The following is a 24,687-nucleotide window of genomic DNA, read 5'->3' as shown; positions in this document are numbered from 1 at the left end:
GTTGTTAGTTTGTTGTATCAGATTGGAACACTATGAGAAATTCCTCAAAATGCCAATAGTTGGCAGTAATGCAGCACATTGCATTAAACCAAGAGGAAGACTGCTGTCAGCTGATCTGAGTACATTAGGCGTTGTTCCTGCCTGGACTTTTTCCTTTTCCTAGCGCCCTTTACCCGGTGCTTTTACCGGACCGGTAGCGATGACTCGGGTGGGCCGGATCTAACAGTAGCGGGATAAGAGTTTGACACTACAGCAAGGCGATCATACGACATATGAGACGTCGGCTGGATATTCGACTACCTGGCTTCAATGTAGGTGACATGGAACGCGGCCTGTGTGTGTGTGTGTGTGTGTGTGTGTGTGTGTGCGTGCGTGCGTGCGTGTGTGTGTGTGTGTGTGTGTGTGTGAGAGAGAGAGAGAGAGAGAGAGAGAGATTGTGTGTGAGAGACAGAGAGAGAGAGGTTGTGTATGTGTGTGCGAGAGAAAGAGAGAGAGGGGTTGTGTGTGTGTATGTGTGTGAGAGAGAAAGAGAGAGAGAGAGGTTGTGTGTGTGAGAGAAAGAGAGAGAGAGGGGGTGTGTGTGTATGTGTGTGAGAGAGAGAAAGAAAGAGAGAGACAGAGGTTGTGTGTGTGTGTGTGTGTGTGTGTGTGTGAGAGAGAGAGAGAGAGAGAGAGAGAGAGAGGTTGTGTGTGTGAGAGAGAGAGAGAAAGAGAGAGAAAGGTTGTGTGTGTGTGTGTGAGAGAGAGAGAAAGAAAGAGAGAGAGGTTGTGTGTGTGTGTGTGTGTGTGAGAGAGAGAGAGCGATTGTGTGTGTGTGTGAGAGAGAGAGAGAGAGAGAGGGAGAGCGATTGTGTGTGTGTGTGTGTGTGTGTGACAGAGAGAGAGAGAGAGAGAGAGAGAGAGAGAGCGATTGTGTGTGTGTGTGTGTGTGTGTGTGTGTGTCTGTGTGTGTGTGTGTGTGTGTGTGTGTGTTGGGGTGGGGTGGCGGAGTCCTTTCCTGCTGTCACTGTAAATCTGCGGCGGAGGTGACAGCCTGTTGCTAACGTTTCAGAGGTAAGAGCAGCGCCCGGACTCCAACATGGCTCTCCTGCTGGATCACCAGTTCAGACAGCTGCCGGCCGACAGGCAGGTGGAGACGCGGCCGTTTCTGGAGGCTGTGTCACACCTTCCACCATTCTTTGGTGAGTGCTTTAGTTTCAGCCAGTAGCAACAATGTAGGCACCTGTGGCATTACTTGATACGGAGTGATTTGTGCTTTCCCAGGCAGTTGTGAAGAAATAATGGTGAAAAACAAGTCACAGATCTTAATGGTTGCAGAAAAGAGGGAATCTTCTATATAAAAATTGATGGTTTTAACAGGTTTATCATAACTATTCAGTTGCAAACGTGTGTCACAATCCTACAGTTCAATACAGATAACTTAGACTACACTAGTTGATATTAAATAGTAGTAATTATTTTGATTTATAGATATAGTTAAAGTGCTGCTGACTTTGTTGAATAGGCTAAACTGAGGCAGGATTTACATTTTTCACGTGGGATTTGTTCAACTTTGATTAATAAACACAAAACCAGTTGTGAGACAAATTTGTCAAAACATCTCCGTCAAGCCTCACGGACACACATTGGTCTTTACAAATGATAATCTTTTTTGGATCGTATTTCTCTTCATCAAGCTGTCCACAATCCTTTAGCATGCATAATTTAATTCACTGCCCTGGATTTTAAGTTGTGAAAATTGATTAGTACGGTGTTGAGTTCCCCTTGCCCATTCACTGGTGGCACGGTGCACCAGGGCATCTTTGTGTGGCTTCATTCTGTATTAATATGCCAAAGGTCCTCTATTGAATTTGCCATGTGAAACCCTTGAGAGGACCCAAGTCTGATGTTGATATTAACCTCTTTCCTTCTCGTCACTATTGTGTTTCCTGACCCAGAAACTTCTTGGCCAACTTTCCTACAGGCCTTTACCAACTCAAGAAACAAGACAGCCGCTGCTATTGTTTGTTAGCTGATTGCGGAATTGTCCTAGTACGCATATTCTTGTCAATAGGTTATTTAATTGTAAGTTTATTTCAGTATTTATGTTTAATAGGTTTTACAGAGTTTTACTGTTGCATTTCATTGGGTAGTCGTGTGGCTTCTGTTTGCATTTCATTATCTTTGCATTGCATTTGTAACAAGTCACTAAAAGCTTCATCCTACCAGTAAAACAAAAGAGACAGGAAGACAGAGAGAGAGGCATATAAGGTGAGGATGTCCGAAACAAGATACGTTGCCATCAGTGCTGTGGCCATGCCATCACATCACATCAGCACAATAGACCGCACTTTGTCATGAGTGGTTTCCACTAACAACTTGGGCCTGAAGGCTGTCTGATCTGTCAGTGAGTCTACCATGAGCCGTGTGTGGTCAGGGCTCTGGATGTCTCACTGTTCACCGTCCCATCAGCAAATACTCTCAATACCCCTCTTGTAGCCTAATTAAAGGACACCTAATGATAATGCTGTGAAAGCATGACAGACAGACCTAATCCAGATGGATTTGCCTTACCAGCAGGCTACAGTGCGTTTTAAGATCTCTTGATTCATGTTTAAGTTCGATTTCTCCTAGTTTATCTGTCCAATATAGGGCTCACAAATAGCAAGCTATTAATGAAACATAGTAAAGAATTATTTTAAGGTGGTATTCTCTGTATGTAATAGCTCATTTATCCATATTGCACTTGGTAGGAAAGCTCAAGCTACTGAAAATTTAATGTGTTCCAGTGGTGCTTTCAAAAAATCTGTCAGGGTCACTGACCAGTTTAATTATTTAGTATTTTTGTTGATTGTAAAGTTAACTGTGCGATCCAACAATTTCAACAAAATAAATCAACCATGCATATAAATACTGCTCTATTCAATTCTGTTCTGTTGTCATGGTTACACTGACAACATGGTTACATATTTCTAGGTTCATTAGTAGAGGTTGGAGGTCAGCATGCGAAAGAGCTTTACCGCGCTCTAAGGAATGCTGATTTTCTGAGATGGATAGATTTTAGTGTTAGTTTACAGTACTGTATGTACTGTTTTCACCTTTTAAATCCTCAGCTCAACATTGTGTTTAACATTTCTCTTCAGACTGCCTTGGTTCGACAGTGTTTGCTCCAATCAAGGCTGACATATCTGGGAACATCACAGTAAGTAAAACCACTGTTAGGCTACTTTACTCTTAAATTCCTCATCAATATTATAACACATTAAATTGTATCGTTATCACCTCCAGAAAATCAGGGCAGTTTATGATAGCAACCCAGCCAGGTTCAAGACACTAAACCAGATCCTGGAGGCAGAGAAGGAGATGCATGGGACAGAATGGCCCAAAGTTGGAGCGACCCTGGCTCTCATGTGGCTAAAAAGGTGAGAGAAACCTCATATTTGTGGTTTTGTTAATTGTTGTGTGTGTGTTCATTTCAGTACGGAGTGCAGCCATAACCGTTGTGTATTTCTTCATCTTTGTAAACCAGGGGTCTACGGTTTATCCAAGTCTTACTTCAGAGTCTGGTGGACGGTGAGAGGGATGATAACAATCCAAACCTCATCCGGGTCAATGCCTCCAAAGCCTATGAGTTAGCGCTGAGGAGGTACCATGGCTGGCTGGTGCAGAAGCTCTTCCAGGTGAGGTGCAGTTCTCAGTTCTCTTTATGAGAGATACATATCTAGATACATGTCTTGGTATTAGGGATGGGACGATATATCGAAATTCAATGTATCGCGATGCAAAAATGTGACAATACGTATCGTTGGGCAGAAAAATGAATCGCGATATTCCATTTTATTCTGTCTGTGAGCAATAGGGATGGGACGAAATATCAAAATTCAATATATCGCAATATAATACAAAAATGTAACAATACGTATTGTGGTATCGCGATATTAGCTCCATTTTATTCTGCTGTAGTAATCACAAATGAGACGGCTTGACCATCACAATTTCACAAGCTCTCCATGGAAGTTATATTATTTGCTCTTTGTAAAGACATTTTTAAATTGTTGTTTACATTCTAGCAAGCCGATGCCATTGCTAGAAAGATTTGTGGCTCAGAAATAAACATAATTCTACACAGTCATTGAACTTTTATTTATTACATCGTATCGTGAACCCCATACCGCGTATTATCGTACTGTGAGATAATCATATCGTCCCATCCCTACTTGGTATTTTTTATTGTGACTTGTTGAGAAATGTACCACTAAGACAAAGTAATTGCGTATAAATTTAAAATTTCTGTTTGCCCTTGTAGGCAGCTCTTTACGCTGCTCCCTATAGGACAGAATTCCTGAAGGCCCTCTCCAAGGGTCGGGAGGTCAAGGAAGAGGAATGCTTTGAGAAAATCAGAAAATTCCTCGTCAACTTCACTGCTACGATCGATGCTATTTATGAGATGTACACTAAGCTGAACGCTGAGCTGGACTACACAGTGTGACCGCGGGACGCTCCTCATCCCTCCAGTGATGCACTTCGTTTACAAGATCATTTACATGCAGTCTAACTCTTGGCACGGTTACCTTCAGGTCACCTGCCAGTTTATTGTGGGGGTGTATCAATGATTCACTGTCGTTACAGTGAATCATTGATACACCCCCACAATAAACTGGCAGGTGAATGTCGAATCGAATGTGTGTGTTTTTACTCATCTGTGTGCCTTTGCTTGCTTTCTCATTATGCCGTTCCTTCACACTGTCACTGGATTCTGGGGCAGGTTTCCCAAATGTCTTTGTTCTTCATTTTAAGAATCTCGTTTCTCTATAGGAAAAATATATTTTATCTTTAAAGGAAAAAATATGATCAAGTATTTGTTTTCATAATCATGGATACTGTCTCACTGATGTGTGGCAGTTGTACAAAGCATCAAAGGAATACTTTGGCAACAGATGTTTTGGGAAACCAGCTCCAGGACTTTTACCAAAGTGACAGCTTTCTAAAAGTAAATGAGTAAATGAGTGAGGTGTGTAGAGAACAGTGCAATGTTGACAGTTGTTAATCGCTACCAAAACTGAATATAATGCATTTAGAATTTTAAGGTGTTTCAACTTGATTATATTGATTATTAAGTTATAGTGATTTTTTTCACTTCTAACATGCATTTAAGATATATTTATTGAAAGAAAACAAAGTCTGTAATATCTTAAATTTAAATTTTTAAAGTGTTGGCCCATTCCTCTGACCTGTTTATAATGTTCTGTATGAGCAAGAGTGAGACTGTATTCATATTTATTTGTGATACTACAAAGAATAGGAAATTACATAAGTATTTATTGAATGTAAACTCAAACTTTCAGATTTTTTTTTTCTTAAATTTTATTTTGATTGAAATGGTAAACTGCCTTTTTAAAGAATGAAGCCAATTAGCTGATGGATGTTGGATATGCTTTTGAAAATTATGATGAGTGAAAGAGGCAAGTGGCGCCATGGTGCTTTAAAATACAGTATAGTTCAAATTATTCAAATGGTCTCATTGAAATACAGAGCTATGGCTTATATTTTGAAGTGAAATGGCAAAAATAAAAAATACATTATTTACATGGTTTACAAATATTTGGGAGAAGAAGCCATATGTTTTCAGGGCACGCAACCAAAAATTATTTTTTTTCTGAATAATGCATTTTATTTTTCACTTTTTTAATAAACTATTTTACTTCAAGGTATACAAACCATAGCCACAGTTTATCGATTATAATGACTTATTGATTTCTTCAGTCACATGTTGGATTGTTACTAGAATTGATTACTTTGATTACTGAGACAATTACTGAAAAACACAAAATATTTTAAAAGATGTACACTAATGTAAATGTCTTCTAATATCGCACACCTATTTGTGCCTTAAGCTGGAGGCACGGAGCATACAAACATCCGTCTCCGCTTTTCTGCCTTTATGTATTTTTATATGTTTCCTTGATTTAACCAGGCAGGCCAATTAAGAACAAATTGTTAATTACAATGAAGGCCTGGTCTGCCTCTAGACTTAATGAGATCTAACTGAGTTTATACTCCCATGTTGTGCAGGACTTGCATATCTTTTAATATATTTTATTTCCAAAGCAATGCCTCATCACCACTTGGTGATTTTCAGTCCACTGTCCTCTCAGGTGCTTATATAACACTGAACACACATTCCTGAAAACCTCCTCACTGTCATGTGAAGGAAATATAAAGTGTTGCACTATTTCTTATTTGCCTTCTGTAAGGTTTTTGGACAGATGGGACATTTCAGATGCTAGTAGTAGTATGTTAAATGTGATGCTCTGGATAGTAATGATGTTGATGGCCACTGGTCAGTGTTGTTTTGAGCACATGCATTGAAATGCTTTCTCTGAATGTCTTTTGTGGCTGAAATGATGTTGCAGTGTTAGTGTGTACAGTGCAGAATAACAAATCTTATATTTTCAACTTATGTAAACCATCATTTTCAATAAAAAATATTTACAACAATTCACTTGTTTAACTATTTAAAAAATATAACTGTACAGCCTGTAACTAAACTAAAAAATGTGCTTCAAAATCTAGCCAATCTATAAATTATCAAGTATTAGTCAACAAAATGTCAAGTGCTCCTCAGACCTTTTCTTTCTTTCTTTCTTTCTTTTTCTTTCTTTCTTTCTTTCTTTCTTTCTTTCTTTCTTTCTTTCCTTCCTGAACATGAATCATAGACACCTACATTGATTTATCCACTAGAGGGAGCTATTCATCTACCTTTAGAATCAGATAGCCCAATTAAATGAAACTTGAAACTTGACAGACTTTATTAAAGCCTAAGGTATAATATCATTGCATATAGGCCAATTATGCGTTTGATTGCGGGCTCTTACGATATGATGCGGCGGCTGGCCCAACTCCTGACTACATGAACTTAACTTGAGTCTCTAGTCCCACCCCAAATTTTTGTAAAAGCCTCCGTTGTTTTAGTGGGCTGCCGGCGGTGGGGCGGTGGGGCAGTAGAGCAGAGCTGCAGTTTTAGTTGAAGCAGTTGATGTCATCCGGCTGAAAGCTCGTTACACCTGAAGAGCCGCTCAACATCCGCGACAAAGTTTCATTTGAAGAAACGGCTCATCAAATCATCAACAACCTTTTGAAACTGTATACTTCAAAAAAAGAAGATCCACTGATTAGGTCAAGGTAAGAAGCAACTCGGATCTAATATTACTTCAGCTGCCTCTGAACCCATTTGTGTTATGAAAGAGAGATGATTTTGACTGACTAGTATTTTAGAAATAAAGACAGGTTAATAACTCAATTCATCAATTCATGTTTCCTTCTCTGCTGCAGAGTTTTTCTTGCAGAAACACCCGATTGATGTTTCACAGTTTTGCTATTGTTTAATACTTTAATGATACTATTTAATAGGGTAATATTATTTCCTACTTTAATACTATTTTAAGTTTCAAAAATTGGCATGGCTTGTTAGAGTTCATCCAGTACACACTCCTTTCATGGTCACAATCAATACATCTCTGTGGATGTTTATGTTAGCCACTGCTTGGGCAAAGAGGGCAAAATAACAACCCATATGGCTCCTGGCTGCCTGATTCATGTCAACTATGAATGAAGATCGCTGAAGATATTATTTTGACTATTCCAGTGGTGGAGCTGAGTCTTGCTGACAGAGACTAGATCTATACATTTAGTTTAAAAACAGCAGATGTTATTTTTTTTGGCTCACTCCCGTTTCCAGCAGCCATTTGCTTGCAGGCAGACCCTCCAGGCAGACCCTGTCCTGGTCTGGATAATGTCACATCCACCAGGACTAAGGAGGAAGTCCCACAGCTTGTCTCTTGTCTCTGAGGAGACATTAGAGTCAGTCAGCAACATTCACACAGTTTTCTGTACTTCATGTCCTATGATCCTGCTCTATCTCTCTAATGGGTTTATGCACTGATTAAATATGGGTTCTCTCTGCCCCTAAACGCCCCCGATAAATGATTCACTCATTTCTTCTTGGTCTGTTATAATAGTTTATCAAGGGAAGCCTCTCTTTGTTCCACTGCCTTTTTACGATCAAATGTCCAGTGGAGTGTAAAGGCATGATAATCCCATGTGTGGGACAGGGTTGTGAGTCATGCTCTTCCCCTTAGCTGGACCCCAGGTCTACTGTTGCTCCTTTACAGCACAGTCTGGCTTAGCTAAATTGTCAGTTTCATGAGCAGACTCAGGAAAGCACAACATCCGTCAGACTACAGCTCTTGGAGCACACATTTTGGGCCGGCATGTTGTGGAGATAGGGGAAATGTAAGACTATACAGCAGGTTTAAGTAGTGTGTATCTGTAGGGGCAATGATTTTGTTGTAGAGTGTGTCTGGGCTGGACGTACAGGTGATGTGAGTCTGTCCTGCTAGAGAAGACAAGGCCTCCTGTCTAATGAGCGGCAACACTCACAGCAATGTTATTGGTTTTGGCATCAGTCCTTTCCTAAGGTTTCCAGAGATGCCAGTCCCCAAAAGATAGAGCTCTTTCTGTCTTGTTCAGGACCTACAGAATCTGTCTGTACATCTGTGTCAGTTATTCATGTCATGGTAACTCCTTTTTGTTCCTGCAGGACGTCCACATGCTTCAGCATCACTTCCAGTTTCCCCCGAAGAGGAATTTGGCACTTCAGTGTGATATAAGGGATGAATGAGGTACAGAGGGGTTAAATGTCATCTACTTTAAAATCTACTTCAGACCCCAAATGGAAAATTTCCAAGGTCACTTCTGTCACTGCAGTCTTAAAGCGATATTTCACTTTGGTGGAATAGTTTCATTTTTTTGTCCACTTTGCTCTAATGGACGAGGTGAAGAGTCGGCCATCAATACTGGCTGTCATGTTGGCCAATATCTAGGAACCCATAGTCACCATGCACCCTTTTACCTCTGTTTTGAAAATCTAGTCTAAAAATGATACTTATGATACTTACAGTATAACACTTATACTATACAAACAAGTCAAAATGGCCCAAGATCATATTTTTTTCATACTTTCCTAAGGGTCTCACTCCTCAAATTTTGCCTGTTTGCAATCAATATTGAGAGCAGAAAGAAAAGTCTAAATGTGTGAGTGTGTGAATGAGTGCATGAGTTATGGATTATGCACCAAGTCAAGTCATTATATTTCACGCTATCATTGATGTTAGATCAAATTTGATCAGGTCTGAACTTCTTTTTCCATATGGCCAAGACTTCACCGATCACCCAAAGGACATGCGGCTCATTCAGTGTGTCTTGCTGTGGTGTTTTCCAGGGCCGTTCTGCTGCCACTCTTCTCAGAAGGTGCCATGTGGCCTTGACCAAGGCGGACACCCTTCTCTCGGTTCCTAGCAGAGCCGCCCTCTCTGTGGACTCAGGGGATGGAGGGGTCGTCCAGCCCGAGAATGATGCTGCCTTCGCTCTGTCTGAGTTTTCGGACCTGTTTGAGAGTGAGGATGGCTCCCCGTCAGTGCAGGACACAGGCCAGGATGCGGCCCAGGAGCTGGTTCAGCCCGGCCAGCCTGGGGACGGCAGGCAGAACCTGAGGATGAAGTTCCAGGGAGCGTTCAAGAAGGGCATCTCCAACCCTATGGACCTGCTGGAATCCTCCATATATGAGTCAACTGTGGTTCCAGGCCCCAAGAAAGCGCCCATGGACTCGCTCTTCGACTACGGCACCTACAGGCACAACAACAACCAGAAGAGACGCAGGAAGAAGCTCCCAAGAGGGTGAGATGGGACCGCGCTGTTTCTGAACTGCGCAACCAGTCAGTGTGGTATCAACTGATGTGTGCTTCCAGGATTTAACAATTGTTTTCTTAAAGTTTCTTAGTAGAAAGGTTTGCTTTCCTGTATTAAAAGTAGTGAACATAGGTTGGAATTTTGCCAGGGACAAAATGTTGGCTTGGAAAAACCTAGTCATAAAAATGAAAACCTTCTATAACTGCCACTGTTTAGACAGAGGTGTGCCCCATGTGGAAGTATGCACACACACACACACACACACACACACACACACATACTGTGGGCCAAGCAGTTCTTCATTCAGTCCATTCATTGATGTAACAGAGAGCGTGTTGTTGATCCCTCCATAGCCGTTGAGGTAATATTTAGGCTGCTGCCTGTTCCTGGCTGCTCTACCTGTCCCATGCACAGAGAGGTCTATTTATTAGAGCGCTCAGGCCAAGGGTGTGGGTCATCACTTCACTTTTAGGTGGTTTGTCTGTTCTGTTCTGTAGTGGGATTCAATTCACAATGTATGTGATCTTTTTTTTGTTTGTTACTGAAGTGAAACAGGAATTCACAGATCACATTGCAGTATGTGCAATCAGTTTGCATTGTACATCGCGGTTGGAGAATATCAACTTCTACCCTCCAATAGGCGATTTAGAGTCCCTCAATTTAAACGCAACAGACCGAAGAATTCTTTTATACATCAGTCTATCCTGTTGCTAAACCAAAATCAGTGTGCTGCCAACTGAGATCTGAATCCAGAGGATATAATGTGATATGTATGATTATCATGATTGTTTCATGTGTTTTGTACATCTATGAAAAGTGTCATATGTGTAACTGTATGTTTAATCTGTGTGTTAATCTCTTGAACAGAATTGCCTAAGGATGCAAAACGAATTTCAGTGTAAACTGACAATAAAGTTGTATCGTATCGTATCGTATAACATGTTTCTGTGTCTACGCAGTAAGGCTGAGACGTCTTGTGATGACAGTCCAGGCTCAGACCCACCCAAGGTGCTGAAATCGTTCAACCGCTCGCTCCTCTTCGATTGCGTGTCACGTGCCGACCCAGAGGCCCTGGAGGGCCTGTTGGAGTACCTGCAAAGTCACGAAAAGAGGCTCACTGATGAAGAGTTCAAAGGTGAGACTGTAAAAGTAAAAGGTTGTCACCCACGCCAAATATCTGTCTGCTGTGTTTTTGCCAGTCGGCTTTCACAACTAAACACTGAAAAGTTGCAGTGTGCAGGGGAACAAAAGGATATGTGTTTGGGTTATCATGAAGGAGAGGAGGGGCATTTTCAAGAAGCAGATGAAAATCCGATCATAACGTACTAAGTATCCTTGTTATGCTTGTGAATTGTAATAGCCATGCATTTCTCACTCTTTTTCACACACTCTTTTTTTTGTAGAATTTCTCAAGTCTCAAGTCTGCCCTTTCCTCTAAAATAGAAACTCTGCTCTATCTACTGGCTGCTTTACCTTTGACCTTTGAGTTTTCCCCTGCTGCTCCCTCTGCTGTTGGCTCGGAGGACGTGAGAGGGGGAAGCTGCGGTGATGTCAGAGCCTTTGTCCTGCCAGGGGCCGGCCTAAGGACAGCTTCCTGTCTGTGGGGGGACGTCTGGGAAGTTCTGTGGGGCGTGTAACAGGGAGCAGAGAGAAATCACAGCAAACTGTTGTCTCTTCAGGATAGAGGAGTTCAACAGGGACTGAGAGACTATTTAAAAAACTGTCAGACTGAAAATACATCGTGAAGAATGGACTTACTTGACCCCTGTCTTTTACAGTTTGTTCTTATAAACCCTACATAATTAATTGTTTGCATGCAACAATGCTCAAACCCCCTCTATCTTCTCTTTTTATTTACTCCTTCCCTCTTACCGCTACAGGAACACAATAGGAAGAAACATTTCATATGATGGATATGATATGATGATCTAACAGGACTAAACAATGAAATCATAAATCCTCTCTCTAAATCCAAGAAACATTCCTAATTTTTATTCCATGTTTCTACCAGAGCCATCCACGGGTAAGACATGTCTGCCTAAAGCCCTGTTGAACCTTTACAGTGGTCAGAACGACACCATCCCACTCCTGGTGGACGTAGCGGAGAAGACTGGAAACCTCAGAGAGTTCATCAACACCCCCTTCAGAGACGTCTACTACAGAGGTATGGATAAACAGGATCTAACAACAGCACTATTTTGTCAAGAATTAAGGGTCTAATTTGAGATTGTGATTTCAAACCTTTACCAGCATGTCTCACAGCTTTCATCTCCCACTGTGTTGAAACTGACAGATGGTTACTGTACGCTTGCCAGGCTGGGTTGAGGCTCAGGCCCCGTCAGTGAGCATACAGTATGGGGAAAATTGATGTATTTATGTATGTGTGCCATGGCTATTTACAGCTCTGCAAGTGAGAAGATCCAGGCCTCCTTTGTTTGCATTGTATCCTATAGCTAATACTTGTGGGATAACAGTGAAGAGAGGCTTTTTCTCCGTTGTTAAAAAACATGTGTCACAAGAAAACCTTGTACCTCCAAATTTGTAGCTGTGAATTACTGATCTTTTTTTTTGTCTCAATTGCCCATTCACTTGCCACTCACTGATCCCCACTCTGTATTTTTCAAAAGTGCATGGTAGTCGATGTGGAAATATGTCTGCTTTTTTTTACTTTCTTTGGGAAACACAAGGGTTTTATCTGACAACAGTGTTTATGGGCACTGGTTTTGTGAGTTTTAGACCCCACAAACTCAACCTGCACATAAATGTTGCCTTCATGGCTCTGAGTCAATAGTACAGTTTCTTTAAGACCTCCACCCTCAATCTCTTTATTGGTTCTGCCAAGACAAAATCGAGAGTTTTTCTAGTGTGACTGTGCTCTTTTTGCTTACAGAGTGCCTGTCAACACTGTGTAACCCCACACACCTCCTTGAAGTAATTTCCTTTTGGCTGGAAAACAAGTTACATTAGAATTCTTCTCAACTGATATTTTTTTTAATAGAAGGCAGCACACAAGGCGGTATGGAAGACGGCATAGATTTCTTTGAAGATGAAGAATCAAGGGACCAGTTTTGTGTATTTCTGTACTGACTGTGTGTGTTTTGTTGTGTTGTCAGGCCAGATGGCGCTCCACATTGCTATAGAGCGGCGCTGTAAGCAGTATGTGGAGCTGCTGGTGGAGAAGGGGGCTGATGTTCACGCCCAGGCGAGGGGACGCTTCTTCCAGCCCAGAGACGAGGGGGGCTACTTCTACTTTGGTAACGGCCTCTGGAAGCACATAAATCTAGCTCGCAAACAACAGAGGTCATTGTGCTTCTTGTGCTATTCTTGTGCTATTTTTAGCAAACTTTATCCCCTAACCTTAGGTGATAAAACACTGCAGACGGAGGTAGAGCTCTGGAGAACTCTTTTTCTGCCTCATAAGTTTGTAATGATGTAGTGTGTCTGTGGTTTCCCTGACTTTTCCGGTTGCTTATTCAATGTCCCAGCTGGCTCACTGTCTTTCTCATTCACAAGTGTTATTCAACGTCTTTTATGACGCAAAATTGACATTAAAGTTTTGCGACATGAAAGTGGATTACAGTAGCAGCCAAGACGAAATGTTAATGCTTGCTACATTTTCCTGGCAAAGAAACCTCTGTTGCCATGGTGAAATGAAGTGACATTAGTCCCCACCCTTTCCCTTTTTAATGTGGCAGGTTTGGGCTGGGCAAATGTAGTCAGGATATTGCAAAGGTCCAATGGTGAACTCCACCTAACACCCACAAGTTTTTTGAAGTATGACACGAGAAACTGTCACCAGTAGTGGTCCAAAAAGAAAAGCATGATGTCATCCGTTCAGGAAGCGCATCTAGAGAAAGGTGTCTGTGTTCCGCAGTTCAGGAAAAGTAAACATCCTCCGTCTTGGATGTGAAGGAGCCTCACTTTCACTGAACTCACAGAGGATAAATCAGAGCCTTTAACTGTAACTCCACACTGCCCTCTGCTGATGTGACAAGTCTGTCAACCCTCCACCAGTCCATGACACCCAGAAAAATTCATGTTTTTTATAGCAGTATGACCTTTTAACCTTCTGATGGTAATTATAGCCGATATATTTGATTTGAATACTACAGTCCAAAAAAAAAATTTTTGAAAAAGAGAGACAGAAAGGTAGATGTTATTGACTCCATTTCATGTTTTTTTTAATTTTTTTACCAAACTCAATTTTACGAATTGTTATTATTTGATTACATTCATGCGTTATATTCCACACTCATCACAGAGGAGATGATTTCCATTTGCACTTAGCACGGTTGTCATTCCCAAATCCCAGCGTGTCCGGGCACAGTGTGAGTAATTTGCTGCGGAGCTTTGCAGTGAGGTGAACAGGAACCTGGCAGGGCTGATGGCTAATGGGATTTAGACTCACGCTAACGCTCTGCATGCACCCGTGCAAATCCATGAAGAGGAGCGTTTCTATGTGAGGTGACAAAGTAATCTGTCACCCATGGCAACGGCTCATTTTCAGCAGCTGCTTTTGGCACTCTGGCCCCATTGCGCCCCTCCCTCAAACAACTGCTAATTGTGCTCTTTTCATAGCAGGGATTAAGTCAAATCTTTGATCCATGTTTAGTATGCTTTGCAAAAACATACTGAAGCCTGCTATAGTTCCTAATTAACCCTCTTGTTGATTTGCTTAATTTTAATCTGAAATACATTTCTTTGAATCTCCTGTGAATTTAAATAAAGTTAGTGCTTTCTATCTACTTGTCCAGGTGAGCTGCCTCTCTCACTGGCTGCATGCACCAACCAGCCTGACATGGTGCACTACCTGACCGAGAACCCACACAAGAAGGCAGACCTGCGGCGCCAGGACTCCCGTGGAAACACGGTGCTGCATGCCTTAGTGCACATCGCAGACAACACCCGGGACAACACCCGCTTCCTCACAAAGATGTACGACTTGCTGCTGATCAAGAGCGTCAAGCTCTACCCAGACTGCAACCTGGAGACCGTGCTCAACAACGATGGCATGTCGCCTCTGATGATGGCTGCCAAGCTGGGCAAGATAGGGGTAGGGATGATGATTACACTTCACTGTGTCGAGCAGCATGACAGTAATAGCTCAATAATAGAAATGTACATCAATACAGTAATAGAAGTTTACATAATCAGAATTCTACATGCCATAATATTACCGTGTCCAAGCGAAAAGTCAGTGAACTTCCCATATTCCTCCAGGTTTTTCAGCACATTATCCGACGTGAGATCAAAGACGACGAAGCCCGTCACCTGTCCCGTAAGTTTAAGGACTGGGCTTACGGTCCTGTGTACTCCTCCCTCTACGATCTGTCCTCCCTGGACACCTGTGGAGAGGAGACGTCTGTGCTGGAAATCCTCGTCTACAACAGCCGCAATGAGGTGAATCAGAGGGAGCAGGCCTGTGTGTGCCAAAATGAGGATTTCTGTTGTTTTTTTGTTTTTTTTTAACATTTTTAGAGTGTAATGTTTCTGTTCCTGTTGTCAGAATCGCCATGAGATGCTGGCAGTGGAGCCTATCAATGAGCTGTTGAGGGCCAAATGGCAGAAGTTTGCTGCTGTCACCTTCTACATCAGCGTGGTGTCCTACCTCATCACCATGATCACCTTCACTCTAGTGGCTTACTACCACCCAGCACAGGGAACAGTGGGTACACAACTACTGAAAATGTATAATATTTAACATAGTAGCTAAAATGCATAGGAACAGATCAATAGAACTGCAAGTGCAAGACACCACATGAAGATATTACATTGTATAATCCCTTTACACTATATAAGCAGGGAGGGAGGTTGATGGGGCATGTGGGGAAATGGCGCCCCTTTATTAGAATAAATTATAAAATGCCTAGATTTTAGGCATACTTGAGTGGGAAATAACTATTTACCTCTCCACCATCCAGCTTATGTAATTTGAAGAATAATAACTCTGTATTTTATGTAGGCAGCATGTGCTATACATTAGATAGCTTAATATGCACATAAAATGATGTAGCATCTTGTACCAGTGTATCAAATTTGTATTTTGCACCACGAGTGACCATTTATTGCACTGGATCAAGTTATTGACTCCCTATCTGGTCTTATCAACTGATGTTTGTCCTTATGTTGTCGACATATATTATGTGTTTTATGTGTTTTTATTGCTAACCCTGTTTGCACACCAAATTTCCCTCACACAAAAATATGTTTCAGATTGAATTGAAGTGAATGTCACCATTAAGGTTTTAACTCTTGTCCTCCATCAGCCTCCATACCCCTACACCACATCCACAGACTACCTGCGTATGGGTGGAGAGATTGTCACCCTGGCATCGGGAATCTTCTTCTTCCTCACCAACGTGAGTCAACAGGCTCTGTAGCCTCATTATGGTTTGATCATCGGTTGTACGCTGTCGTCTCCCAATCTCTTGCATCAAACTCAAATCTTCAATGGCAGTGTTGCCATTATGGAAATGTCTCTCCTGCTCTTTGTAGATTAAGGACCTCTTCCTGAAGAAGTGCCCCGGGGTGAACTCTTTATTTATTGATGGATCCTTTCAACTGCTCTAGTAAGTCTCCATCCTCCACCCTCGCTCCCCCCCTCCTCACCTCTGCTGTAGCTCTCGCTGACTTTCACCCGAGGCAAATTTTGCATCCTCTTAATTGAGTCATCTAATTAATTCCACAACCTCCTCGCTGGCATGTTTTATAGTTTACATCTTTAATTAAACCCATGATCCAAACAAAGAGCAGAGGATGTCGAGCACCTCTCTGAACCGTGTTTATTTAAGTCATTAGCACTGTGGCTGTGATGCCTACATTATGTTAAAATGGCACGCCAAAGTGCCAAAATGCCAACATCACATCCTCCTGCCCTCGTGTATTTCCTCAGTATCATGAACAGACATTACAGCTGTTTCCTAACCGTGTCTCCCTCCTCTCTAGCTTTATCTACTCTGTGCTGGTGATAGTCACAGCCGCTCTCTACCTGTCTGGCATCGAGGCCTATGTGTCTGTGATGGTGTTCGCTCTTGTCCTGGGATGGATGAATACGCTTTACTTCACCAGAGGCCTGAAGCTCACTGGCACCTACAGCATCATGATACAGAAGGTTAGATAACGGAGTAAAGACATAGAAAATGAAAGGAAATGACAAGCTTAAAGCATTATTCCACTTAGTTTTAACATGGGGGTTATTTGGCACTTGACTACTATGAAAACCAGAATATAAACAAATCCCCAAGATCGGATGCAGCGGGTCGAGTTTGTAGCGTTCAGATTTTGACTTCCCATTCATTTGATTGAGGCCACGAAAACAGCCTGAAAACTGACATTGAACACGTTTGTGAACAGATTCAACAGCAGATCTCGCTTTTAAGACAACAAAGCAGTCCTGGGTCCATCGTCATTTAAATTAAGTGTTAAATGTGAGTTTTCGTCCTATTTTTGTGGCCTCATTCAAATGAATGGGAAGTAAAAACGCTACAGACTCGTCCAGCTGCATCTGATCTTGGTGATTAGTTTATATTCTGGTTTTCATGGCGGTCAAGTGCCAAATAACCCCCATGTTAAAACTAAGTGGAGTATTGCTTTAAGCATTACCATTACCCAGTATCCCGCGGTGTTCAGATATTAAATCTATCTCTTTCTTTTTTCTCAGATTCTTTTCAAAGACCTCTTCAGATTTCTGCTAGTTTACGTGCTCTTCATGATTGGATATGCATCAGGTAGGCCTTACTTTACACATGTATCTCATCTCTATCTCTATCTCTCTATCTTATAGCTGCTCATAGATGCATAACCCACCCTCCTATGTCTTCACCCCCCAGCCCTGGTGTCCCTGCTGACAGTGTGTCCAGCCCCAGGTACAGAGTGTGAAGGGGGCTGCCCCACCTACCCCGAGTGCAGGGACACCGACACCTTCAGTACCTTCCTGCTGGACCTGTTCAAGCTGACCATCGGGATGGGAGAGCTGGACATGATCCACAGTGCCCAGTATCCCGCCGTGTTCCTCATCCTGCTGGTCACCTACATCATCCTCACCTTTGTGCTGCTGCTCAACATGTTGATCGCGCTGATGGGGGAGACGGTGGGACAGGTGTCGAAGGAGAGCAAGAAGATCTGGAAGCTTCAGGTGAGCATGGAGGAACTGTAAGAGTCAGACGTACCTATCATGGATTTTGAGAGGCTTCAAGTGAAGACCCAATCCTCACTGCTCGATCATGGACAGAGAAAATACAGCACAAAATATTATAAATACTCTCAATAGTCATGTTAAACTTGTTTTATTGACATGTAATCAAAGTGGGCGACGACCATCCTGGACATCGAGCGCTCCTTCCCAGTCTGCCTTCGCAAGTCTTTTCGAGTCGGGGAGATGGTGACTGTGGGGAAGAACTGGGACGGGACCCCCGACCGACGCTGGTGCTTCAGGTACGTTACATGACTGGGGAACAATAACGATTATGACACCGCCCCTACTTTTTATTACCGTGACGACCGTGATAACCATGGGTCTTGTCTGTCATCACTGACTGTCCTTATTTTCCCCAAAAGGGGGAGTGCTCTAGTAAATGGTTATATTCATGTTGCTAACCGAGTTAAAGTGGATGCAGACCAGTAGCACTTTATTTGAGACTCATTTGACTTTATTTTAGATGCTGTTATTTGCATCTTTATTTGTGTTGTTAAAACTATCCTTACAATTTTTATAAGCTAAACCCGCATTTTATAATTTTTCAAGTCAAATATTTTACATAAATATTTAACATATTTTCTACAGTCTTACATTTAAATGTGTTTAAAAAAAGAGAAATGTCTTGTGATTGATATGATAAATACGTTTTTAAGTAGCTGAAGCACATTACAGTGCTGTTAAGGTTTTCATCTTATTAGTAATTATCGAGATAATATCGTATATCGGGATAATTTTGGTCAAGATAGTAGTGCGATGTAATTTTCATATCGGCACAGGCCTATACATGACTCATTACTGTCAGTAGCACCTAAGGCACTGCAAGGAAAACTATCGATCCCCTGTTGTCATGTGTCAGGGTGGACGAGGTCAACTGGTGCCACTGGAACCAGAACCTGGGGATAATCAATGAGGATCCGGGCAAGAATGAAACCTGCCAAGCCAACGGGGTGCAGCAGACTGTCAGAGGCCTGCGGAGGGGTGAGACTCTTACTGTGCTCTCATGAATAAATGCATCAGCAAACATATGTTCATGTGGACCACACACACACACACACGCACACACATTCATACAGGTGATAAAGACTGTATTCCTTTCCTCCTCTTCCAGATCGCTGGTCCACAGTGGTCCCACGGGCGGTGGAGCTGAGTAAGGGTCTGCGGCCTCGTGATCTGGTGTTGGAGATGGAGCCCCTGACGCCCAGACACTGACCCGAGGCCGTCCTTCACGGAGGAGACGGCAGAGGGCCATCAGGATCAGTGAGATCACACTACTGGGGACAATTTGGCCATCAAGTGTGCCAATTTGCACAGACCTCATTTGCCTTTTGTTCAGTAGAAGTATAGTAAATATTATAGCAGGACAGTCAGTATAACAGGATAGAGGATTGAGCGCACAGGGGAGAGAACACACTGGATGTACAACTTCTTGAAGAATCCCTCAATCCATCACCTGGAAGATAGTAAGCAGCGTTGAAAACATTTTGAAGAAAAAAGAAAGAAAGAAGAAAAAGGAAAGGTTAATGGCACAGTGAGCTGTAACATGTTCATTTGTTTTTAAGAGTCAGTTACTGGGTGTAGAGGGATCTTAATATGAAAGTATGTTGTACCTCTGCATTTCAGTTATCAGCAGCTGATCACTCAGGGATTTAAGAGCGTCACAATATCTCAGCAAAAGCATTGCCAGTCTTAATATAGTATTACAGAAAACAGAATCATGGGTGTTCTAACAGCTAGCATAAGCATAATTATCATTTCATTAGCACTGTAAACAAAAGCTTCGATAAAAAATGCCAACTGCAGATGTAATCGCAATGGGAGGTATTTCTTCAAGAAAGCTTTGGCATTAATATTTTTATTTATAGCTTGAGTTTTAACTCAGCTTATATTTGCTCCCTTCTTTATTTAAGAGGTCCCTATATTCTGTGTCCATAAAGTTTAGATTCTATTGTATATGCTGATTGAATATTTAAACTGTGGGAATTCATAATTTAGACTGGGAATTCAGTGTGTAGGAACAGGACACATCTATTTTATACAATGTACTTTTTCTCCATTTTCCATATTTAAATCATGAAATTGTTTCATAGCTATGAAAGTCTTGGGAATGGGCTTAACTGCTAGCGCAGGCAACACGGCTTTCATTTGAACTGAGACAATGCACTATGCCAATTTCTGATGTGTGCATTATTATATGAATACAAGGACATTGTTCTGAACAAGATGGGCATGATGAGCAGGTTATAGTTGTCAAGCAAATATGCAAATGCAAGACAATAGCCATCCATGTTATGGTTTGTCTTTGAATTTCCAGTGTTATTGTTCCTTTGCAGCTGGGGTATTTGCATAATCAACTCTCAGGCCTTGCCATTATGTACTTCCCCCTATTTGCTGCAGTGCTTTCATTGCATTTGGCTCCTTGCCCTATACAGCTTCTTGTTTATACATATCTACTGTATGTGCGGATGTATGTGTGTTATTGTACTAGATGACACAGTTGAATAAGGAGCGGATAGACCATACAATTCATTTTCATCAGTTTAACTTTGTTGAAGGTCAGAGATCATTGTTCACTGCAATTACATTGCTTTTTTTTAGCGTCATGTCTATGCATTTTTTATATTGTATGGAGTATATTGTTGCAGAATCCAATTAACACTGAATTTATTTTAAAAAGAAGGTAATACTCTTTCTTGCAATATGTGTGTCGACGTGAGATCCTCTGTTTCTAAAGATCCTCCGAATAATGTTTTACAATGAATTACTTTTATTTTTATCCTCCAGCACTGATTTTATCCTAGAATATTTGCTGCGGATCCACAGATGCCCAGGACATTTTTCATTTTGCCAAAAAGGATATTGAAGTTCTGTGAAAAGACGTCACTTAGAAGTATGATTTTGTGAGAGAAAGTAAAATGATACCAACACAGTGGGCTTAGCAAAAATGTAAGTCGCAATTGGGAAAGTGCTGAAAAATACCCATTTATGATTAAAAAAAAAAAAGAAAAATAGTTTCAACTGGAAAATGTCAAATTTTCTGTTAGTCTGACCAACATATTCTGTTGTACATTTGTATTCTAACAAGCAAGATGAAAATGGATTTAACCATGTTAGTATAAATATCCTCATGTGTGAATATTTGTTAATTTACTAGTGTGAGTTTAGTTCTGTCTCCATCTATAAATTACCATTTGCAGTTCCTCCTCTGGCCTGCTGATGGCAGCAGAGGTCTAAATTCCTCTGCTGTGTTGCATGCAGCGAGCCGAAGGAGAGAGGAAGATAAATGTTCTCAGCAGTGTTGCTATTCTTTCAGTTACTGTACAGCACAATCAGTTTTTTTTTATTATAGCTGCAAATATGGCTTTGCCAGGGCTAAATGTTATTACTGTAATATGTCATATAATTTTTAGTATGCAGTGTAACTATGAAATATTTGATTTTACCCATGGTCTCCAGGTCTCACTGACCTTACTGTAACACCTGGCCAGTAATTATGGGCTTTTGTTTTCCTAATGAAACCACAAGCTGGCATCAATTTACAAAATACTTACAGCACTTAACTGCCTTTCACCTTTCGTCATTACTCCTCAGCTTTATTTTAACTCTTTAAAATGTTACAGCTCTGATTCTCAGTCATGATGACCAGAGCCTCACCCCTCACCTCTCACCCACCCACCCGCTCACTCTCATCCCCCCCCCTCCTCCTCCTACTCCTCCTCCTCCTCCTACTCCTCCTCCTCCTCCTGCTCTCTCGGAGGCCAGCAGCGCTGAAGGACACAGGGAATCTCTCGCCACCTCAGAGAAGAGGCTAATCCTCTTTGCCCCAACTTTAACTGGGCCACTAATCCTCCAGGTTTATCTAAGCAGTGAGCACCTAGCGCTGCTGACAACTTGGCCTGCCCTCCTCCCTGCAGCCTCTTAAGTAGGGCAGGGCGAGGGCCTGCGAGTGTCACTGTCAGCAACTCTGGAACCGCAGTCTTGCACAGGAAGTGTGAGCTGTTAACAAAATGGCTTTCTTGCTTGCAGCATATGTGTGTTTCTGATGGATGTGTTTCAACAAACCAAACGACGGCCAAGTAGGATCATGTTGTAAGAACTCTCATTGGTAACCACACATAAGGGAAAGTTCACTGTCTTTTGCCAAAGGTCTTAAGTAAACTAACTAGCTTAAACATTGGCAGCACAAATTGTTCAGCTATTGTCCAGCCGGTTAAGCTTGAAGGTGTTTAGCCTGATGAGTCTCGGATGTTGGGTTGGACTTGGGCCAACTCATTCTTTATTCACTCAACAGCACTCCTGAGTGTCTGATGGCTTCAGTACAACATCCATCTTGTCTACCGGAGGTCCAGCAGCTTGACTTGGTGAATGAAGCATCTCAACATATTGGTAGCACTTCAAATGCACTCTCAGATCTAACACACAATATCTACACGCATTGATCATTTCACTAACTCAAATTGCAATATAAGTGGATTGGAAAAGTCTGTTTTTGCGTCATCATTGAGCCATCTTCAAAACAAATGATGATGAAACAAGAGTTGCCTCTCAGTGAGACCCCTAAAAGGAAACTCCTGAAACAGTTCTGTCTCTACTTTTCAGCAATCTCTAAAAGGTTGATGCATCCTCAAAAGTCAGTGCTAATTATTTCCTCCTTGAAATTCATTTCGTGACTACCAGTGAAATATTTCGCCCAGGTGTGACATTTCTAAATGGAATGAACAACCATTAGGAGCTTTGGGAGGCGAGGGTACAGTCGGGGACATATTGGTTACGGGGCTGGTGAGATGACCTTTCAGTTCATCTAAGATGAAACGAGGTAGCTGAACCTGAAATGATTCAGAGTGTCTAAACTGACAGGCGAGGGCAGGGCCACGGCGGAGCATCAGCCTGCTGCCCGGCTTCCATAGGCATCTCTCATGATTTATTGTGAAATTGCCAGGGACTCAATGTGGCGTGCAGGTGAATGAGTTTTGCTAATAAGAGAAGCATTTCTGCTCCACGGAGCCCTTTTTCTGTCTGAGCGAGCGTGTATGAAATCAGTGTGCAGTCTCCCAGTTCCACACGCTCTGGTGGAGGCGGCTGGCTCATCAGTCTAGGGCTTATCAGATGTTTTAGGTGGGTGGAGAGGTTGGGAGTCAGGCAAGAAAGGAGAAAAAGGCCTCAATATTGAGTTTTTGAAGGTGTCATTAAACATTTACATTGGGTGCATGTTGTGGTCCTGCTCTGTAGCAATGTCTTGCCATTCAGTAAGTCTTCCTTGTGTACTTGTGCATGCCTACATTGTACTGGCCACACTAAACACAATAACACATTTCCCAAATAAATACTATTACTTTTTGGCAACCTGCGATTAGAATATAGACATATTAGACAATAAAATGTAATGCAAAACTGTTACGTTAATGTGGTTTGTGTGAAGTCTGTGTGTTGTGTGTTATTTTTGTGCACTAGGGGACAAGGAGCGGTGTGACAGTGAGAGATCAGCGGCTCTGTTTTGATTTGTTTTGATTTCTGACAAATCAGGGTTAAAAATGGGTAAACCATCACTTTGGGAAAACTGACTCCATTTCCCTCTGTGCATGGCTTGAGCTTCCAGGCTTCACAGTAGGACACCTCTACTTGGCCACCTGGGTAAATTGGGTGTGAAGAGAGTTAATCCAAAGCTTGCCTTATCTCATCCTCTCTGTATCTAAGCCCATCTTTAAAAGTTCCCATGGATTCGCTACGAGGAGCTTCTCCAAAACCTCATCTAGGAAAAATATCATTCACACAGTCCAGAGGGTATTGTTCCCTCTGCCTTTTCAAAGAAAATAAAACTTATACTATCTTTTGATCTTGTCCCCTAGAAAATTCTTGCTTCATGATGATCAAACAAATGGTTGCTTTCAAATGATAGTACAAAGATTTATCCTTCATAAATTGTGATGCTGTGTTGATACCACAAAGGTGACAAAGGTCAAGTGAAAAACAGGATTGCGGCGGCAAGCATATGGCCGTGATGTGCGCGTGTCCCATGAGGCTTTCTGAATCCTAAGACTAATATGCTTACCTTCATTACAGCAGGCCTGGTTCGGGGTCTAGAGTTTAAGCGAGAGAGTATAGCAACATAGAACAGGCATAGAAGTCATCCGCTTTATTTACTTATGTCAAACAATATTACATAAGAGAGGAGAGGTCAAATTAAAACCAACCATCTACATTAAAATAAAGGAATTTCAGTCCTGAGATTGACAAAAAGCAGGGAACAGACAAAATATCTACTATGGTAGTTGGGCTGGGTGTGGGAAGGGGGGGGGAGGGAGGGGGGGGCAGTGGCAGTTTCAGCAAATTGGAGATGGTGGTTGTGGGGAGATTAGGGGGAGATTGTAGAACTGGAGAGGGGTAGAAGGTAAGCAATCACTGGGATGCTTGGCTGTAGGCACATTCAAAAGTTGAAAACCCCACGACTAAAGGATTTTACAGCTTTTTTTTTTATATTCAGACTTCTTATTTCGAAATCTAAGATTCATATATTATCATCATTTCCAAAAAAGCAAGGTATTCTTTACATTTTTTCATCCTGAGGAGACAAAATCATTTTTAAACATAAATACAACACTGCAGGGAGAACAATAAGAGAGATGCTTTATAGATTTCCCATTTCCATATATATTATTTTCTCAAGGTTGCGGCACCCTCAGACTTTGGCAGCGTTGGTGCATTTGAGATCATTCGGGAAACAGCCCTGTTTGTCCACAGGAACATTCTGAGAGCCACACAAACAGTAA

At 41.9% G+C, this 24,687-nt stretch overlaps 2 protein-coding genes across 2 annotated transcripts; both read left to right on the top strand.

Moving 5' to 3' along the window:
* Positions 1 to 247: 247 nt before the first annotated feature.
* Positions 248 to 4,540, top strand: gltpa (glycolipid transfer protein a). Its single transcript, XM_071899798.1, has 6 exons — positions 248 to 311; positions 1,052 to 1,181; positions 3,123 to 3,181; positions 3,268 to 3,401; positions 3,509 to 3,659; positions 4,286 to 4,540. The coding sequence occupies exons 2-6, from the start codon at positions 1,079 to 1,081 to the stop codon at positions 4,466 to 4,468; spliced, it is 630 nt and encodes a 209-aa protein (XP_071755899.1). The 5' UTR covers positions 248 to 311; positions 1,052 to 1,078; the 3' UTR covers positions 4,469 to 4,540.
* A 4,081-nt stretch (positions 4,541 to 8,621) lies between these two features.
* trpv4 (transient receptor potential cation channel, subfamily V, member 4) lies at positions 8,622 to 20,535 on the top strand. The gene is made up of 16 exons (XM_071899697.2): positions 8,622 to 8,660; positions 9,260 to 9,714; positions 10,713 to 10,861; positions 11,738 to 11,890; positions 12,840 to 12,980; positions 14,481 to 14,779; positions 14,947 to 15,126; positions 15,233 to 15,391; positions 15,993 to 16,085; positions 16,222 to 16,295; positions 16,672 to 16,837; positions 17,387 to 17,453; positions 17,556 to 17,860; positions 18,032 to 18,159; positions 18,780 to 18,901; positions 19,032 to 20,535. Exons 1-16 carry the CDS (start codon positions 8,652 to 8,654, stop codon positions 19,130 to 19,132), a joined length of 2,601 nt encoding a protein of 866 aa, XP_071755798.2. The 5' UTR covers positions 8,622 to 8,651; the 3' UTR covers positions 19,133 to 20,535.
* The last annotated feature ends 4,152 nt before the right edge of the window (positions 20,536 to 24,687 follow it).

This window comes from Centroberyx gerrardi, chromosome 8, assembly GCF_048128805.1.
Source record: "Centroberyx gerrardi isolate f3 chromosome 8, fCenGer3.hap1.cur.20231027, whole genome shotgun sequence".
Classification (NCBI taxonomy): Eukaryota; Metazoa; Chordata; class Actinopteri; order Beryciformes; family Berycidae; genus Centroberyx; species Centroberyx gerrardi.
The sequence above is the reverse complement of the archived record's forward strand: the minus strand, read 5'-3'. Positions and strand labels throughout refer to the sequence as shown.

Coding starts and splice junctions, on each gene's coding strand:
- gltpa (XM_071899798.1), top strand. CDS start 1,079: ATGGCTCTCCTGCTGGATCACCAGTTCAGACAGCTGCCGGCCGACAGG. Junction 3,182..3,267: donor ACATATCTGGGAACATCACA/GTAAGTAAAACC, acceptor TATCACCTCCAG/AAAATCAGGGCAGTTTATGA. Junction 3,402..3,508: donor GCTCTCATGTGGCTAAAAAG/GTGAGAGAAACC, acceptor TTTGTAAACCAG/GGGTCTACGGTTTATCCAAG.
- trpv4 (XM_071899697.2), top strand. Junction 12,981..14,480: donor GGGGGGCTACTTCTACTTTG/GTAACGGCCTCT, acceptor CTACTTGTCCAG/GTGAGCTGCCTCTCTCACTG. Junction 16,086..16,221: donor TCTTCTTCTTCCTCACCAAC/GTGAGTCAACAG, acceptor TGCTCTTTGTAG/ATTAAGGACCTCTTCCTGAA.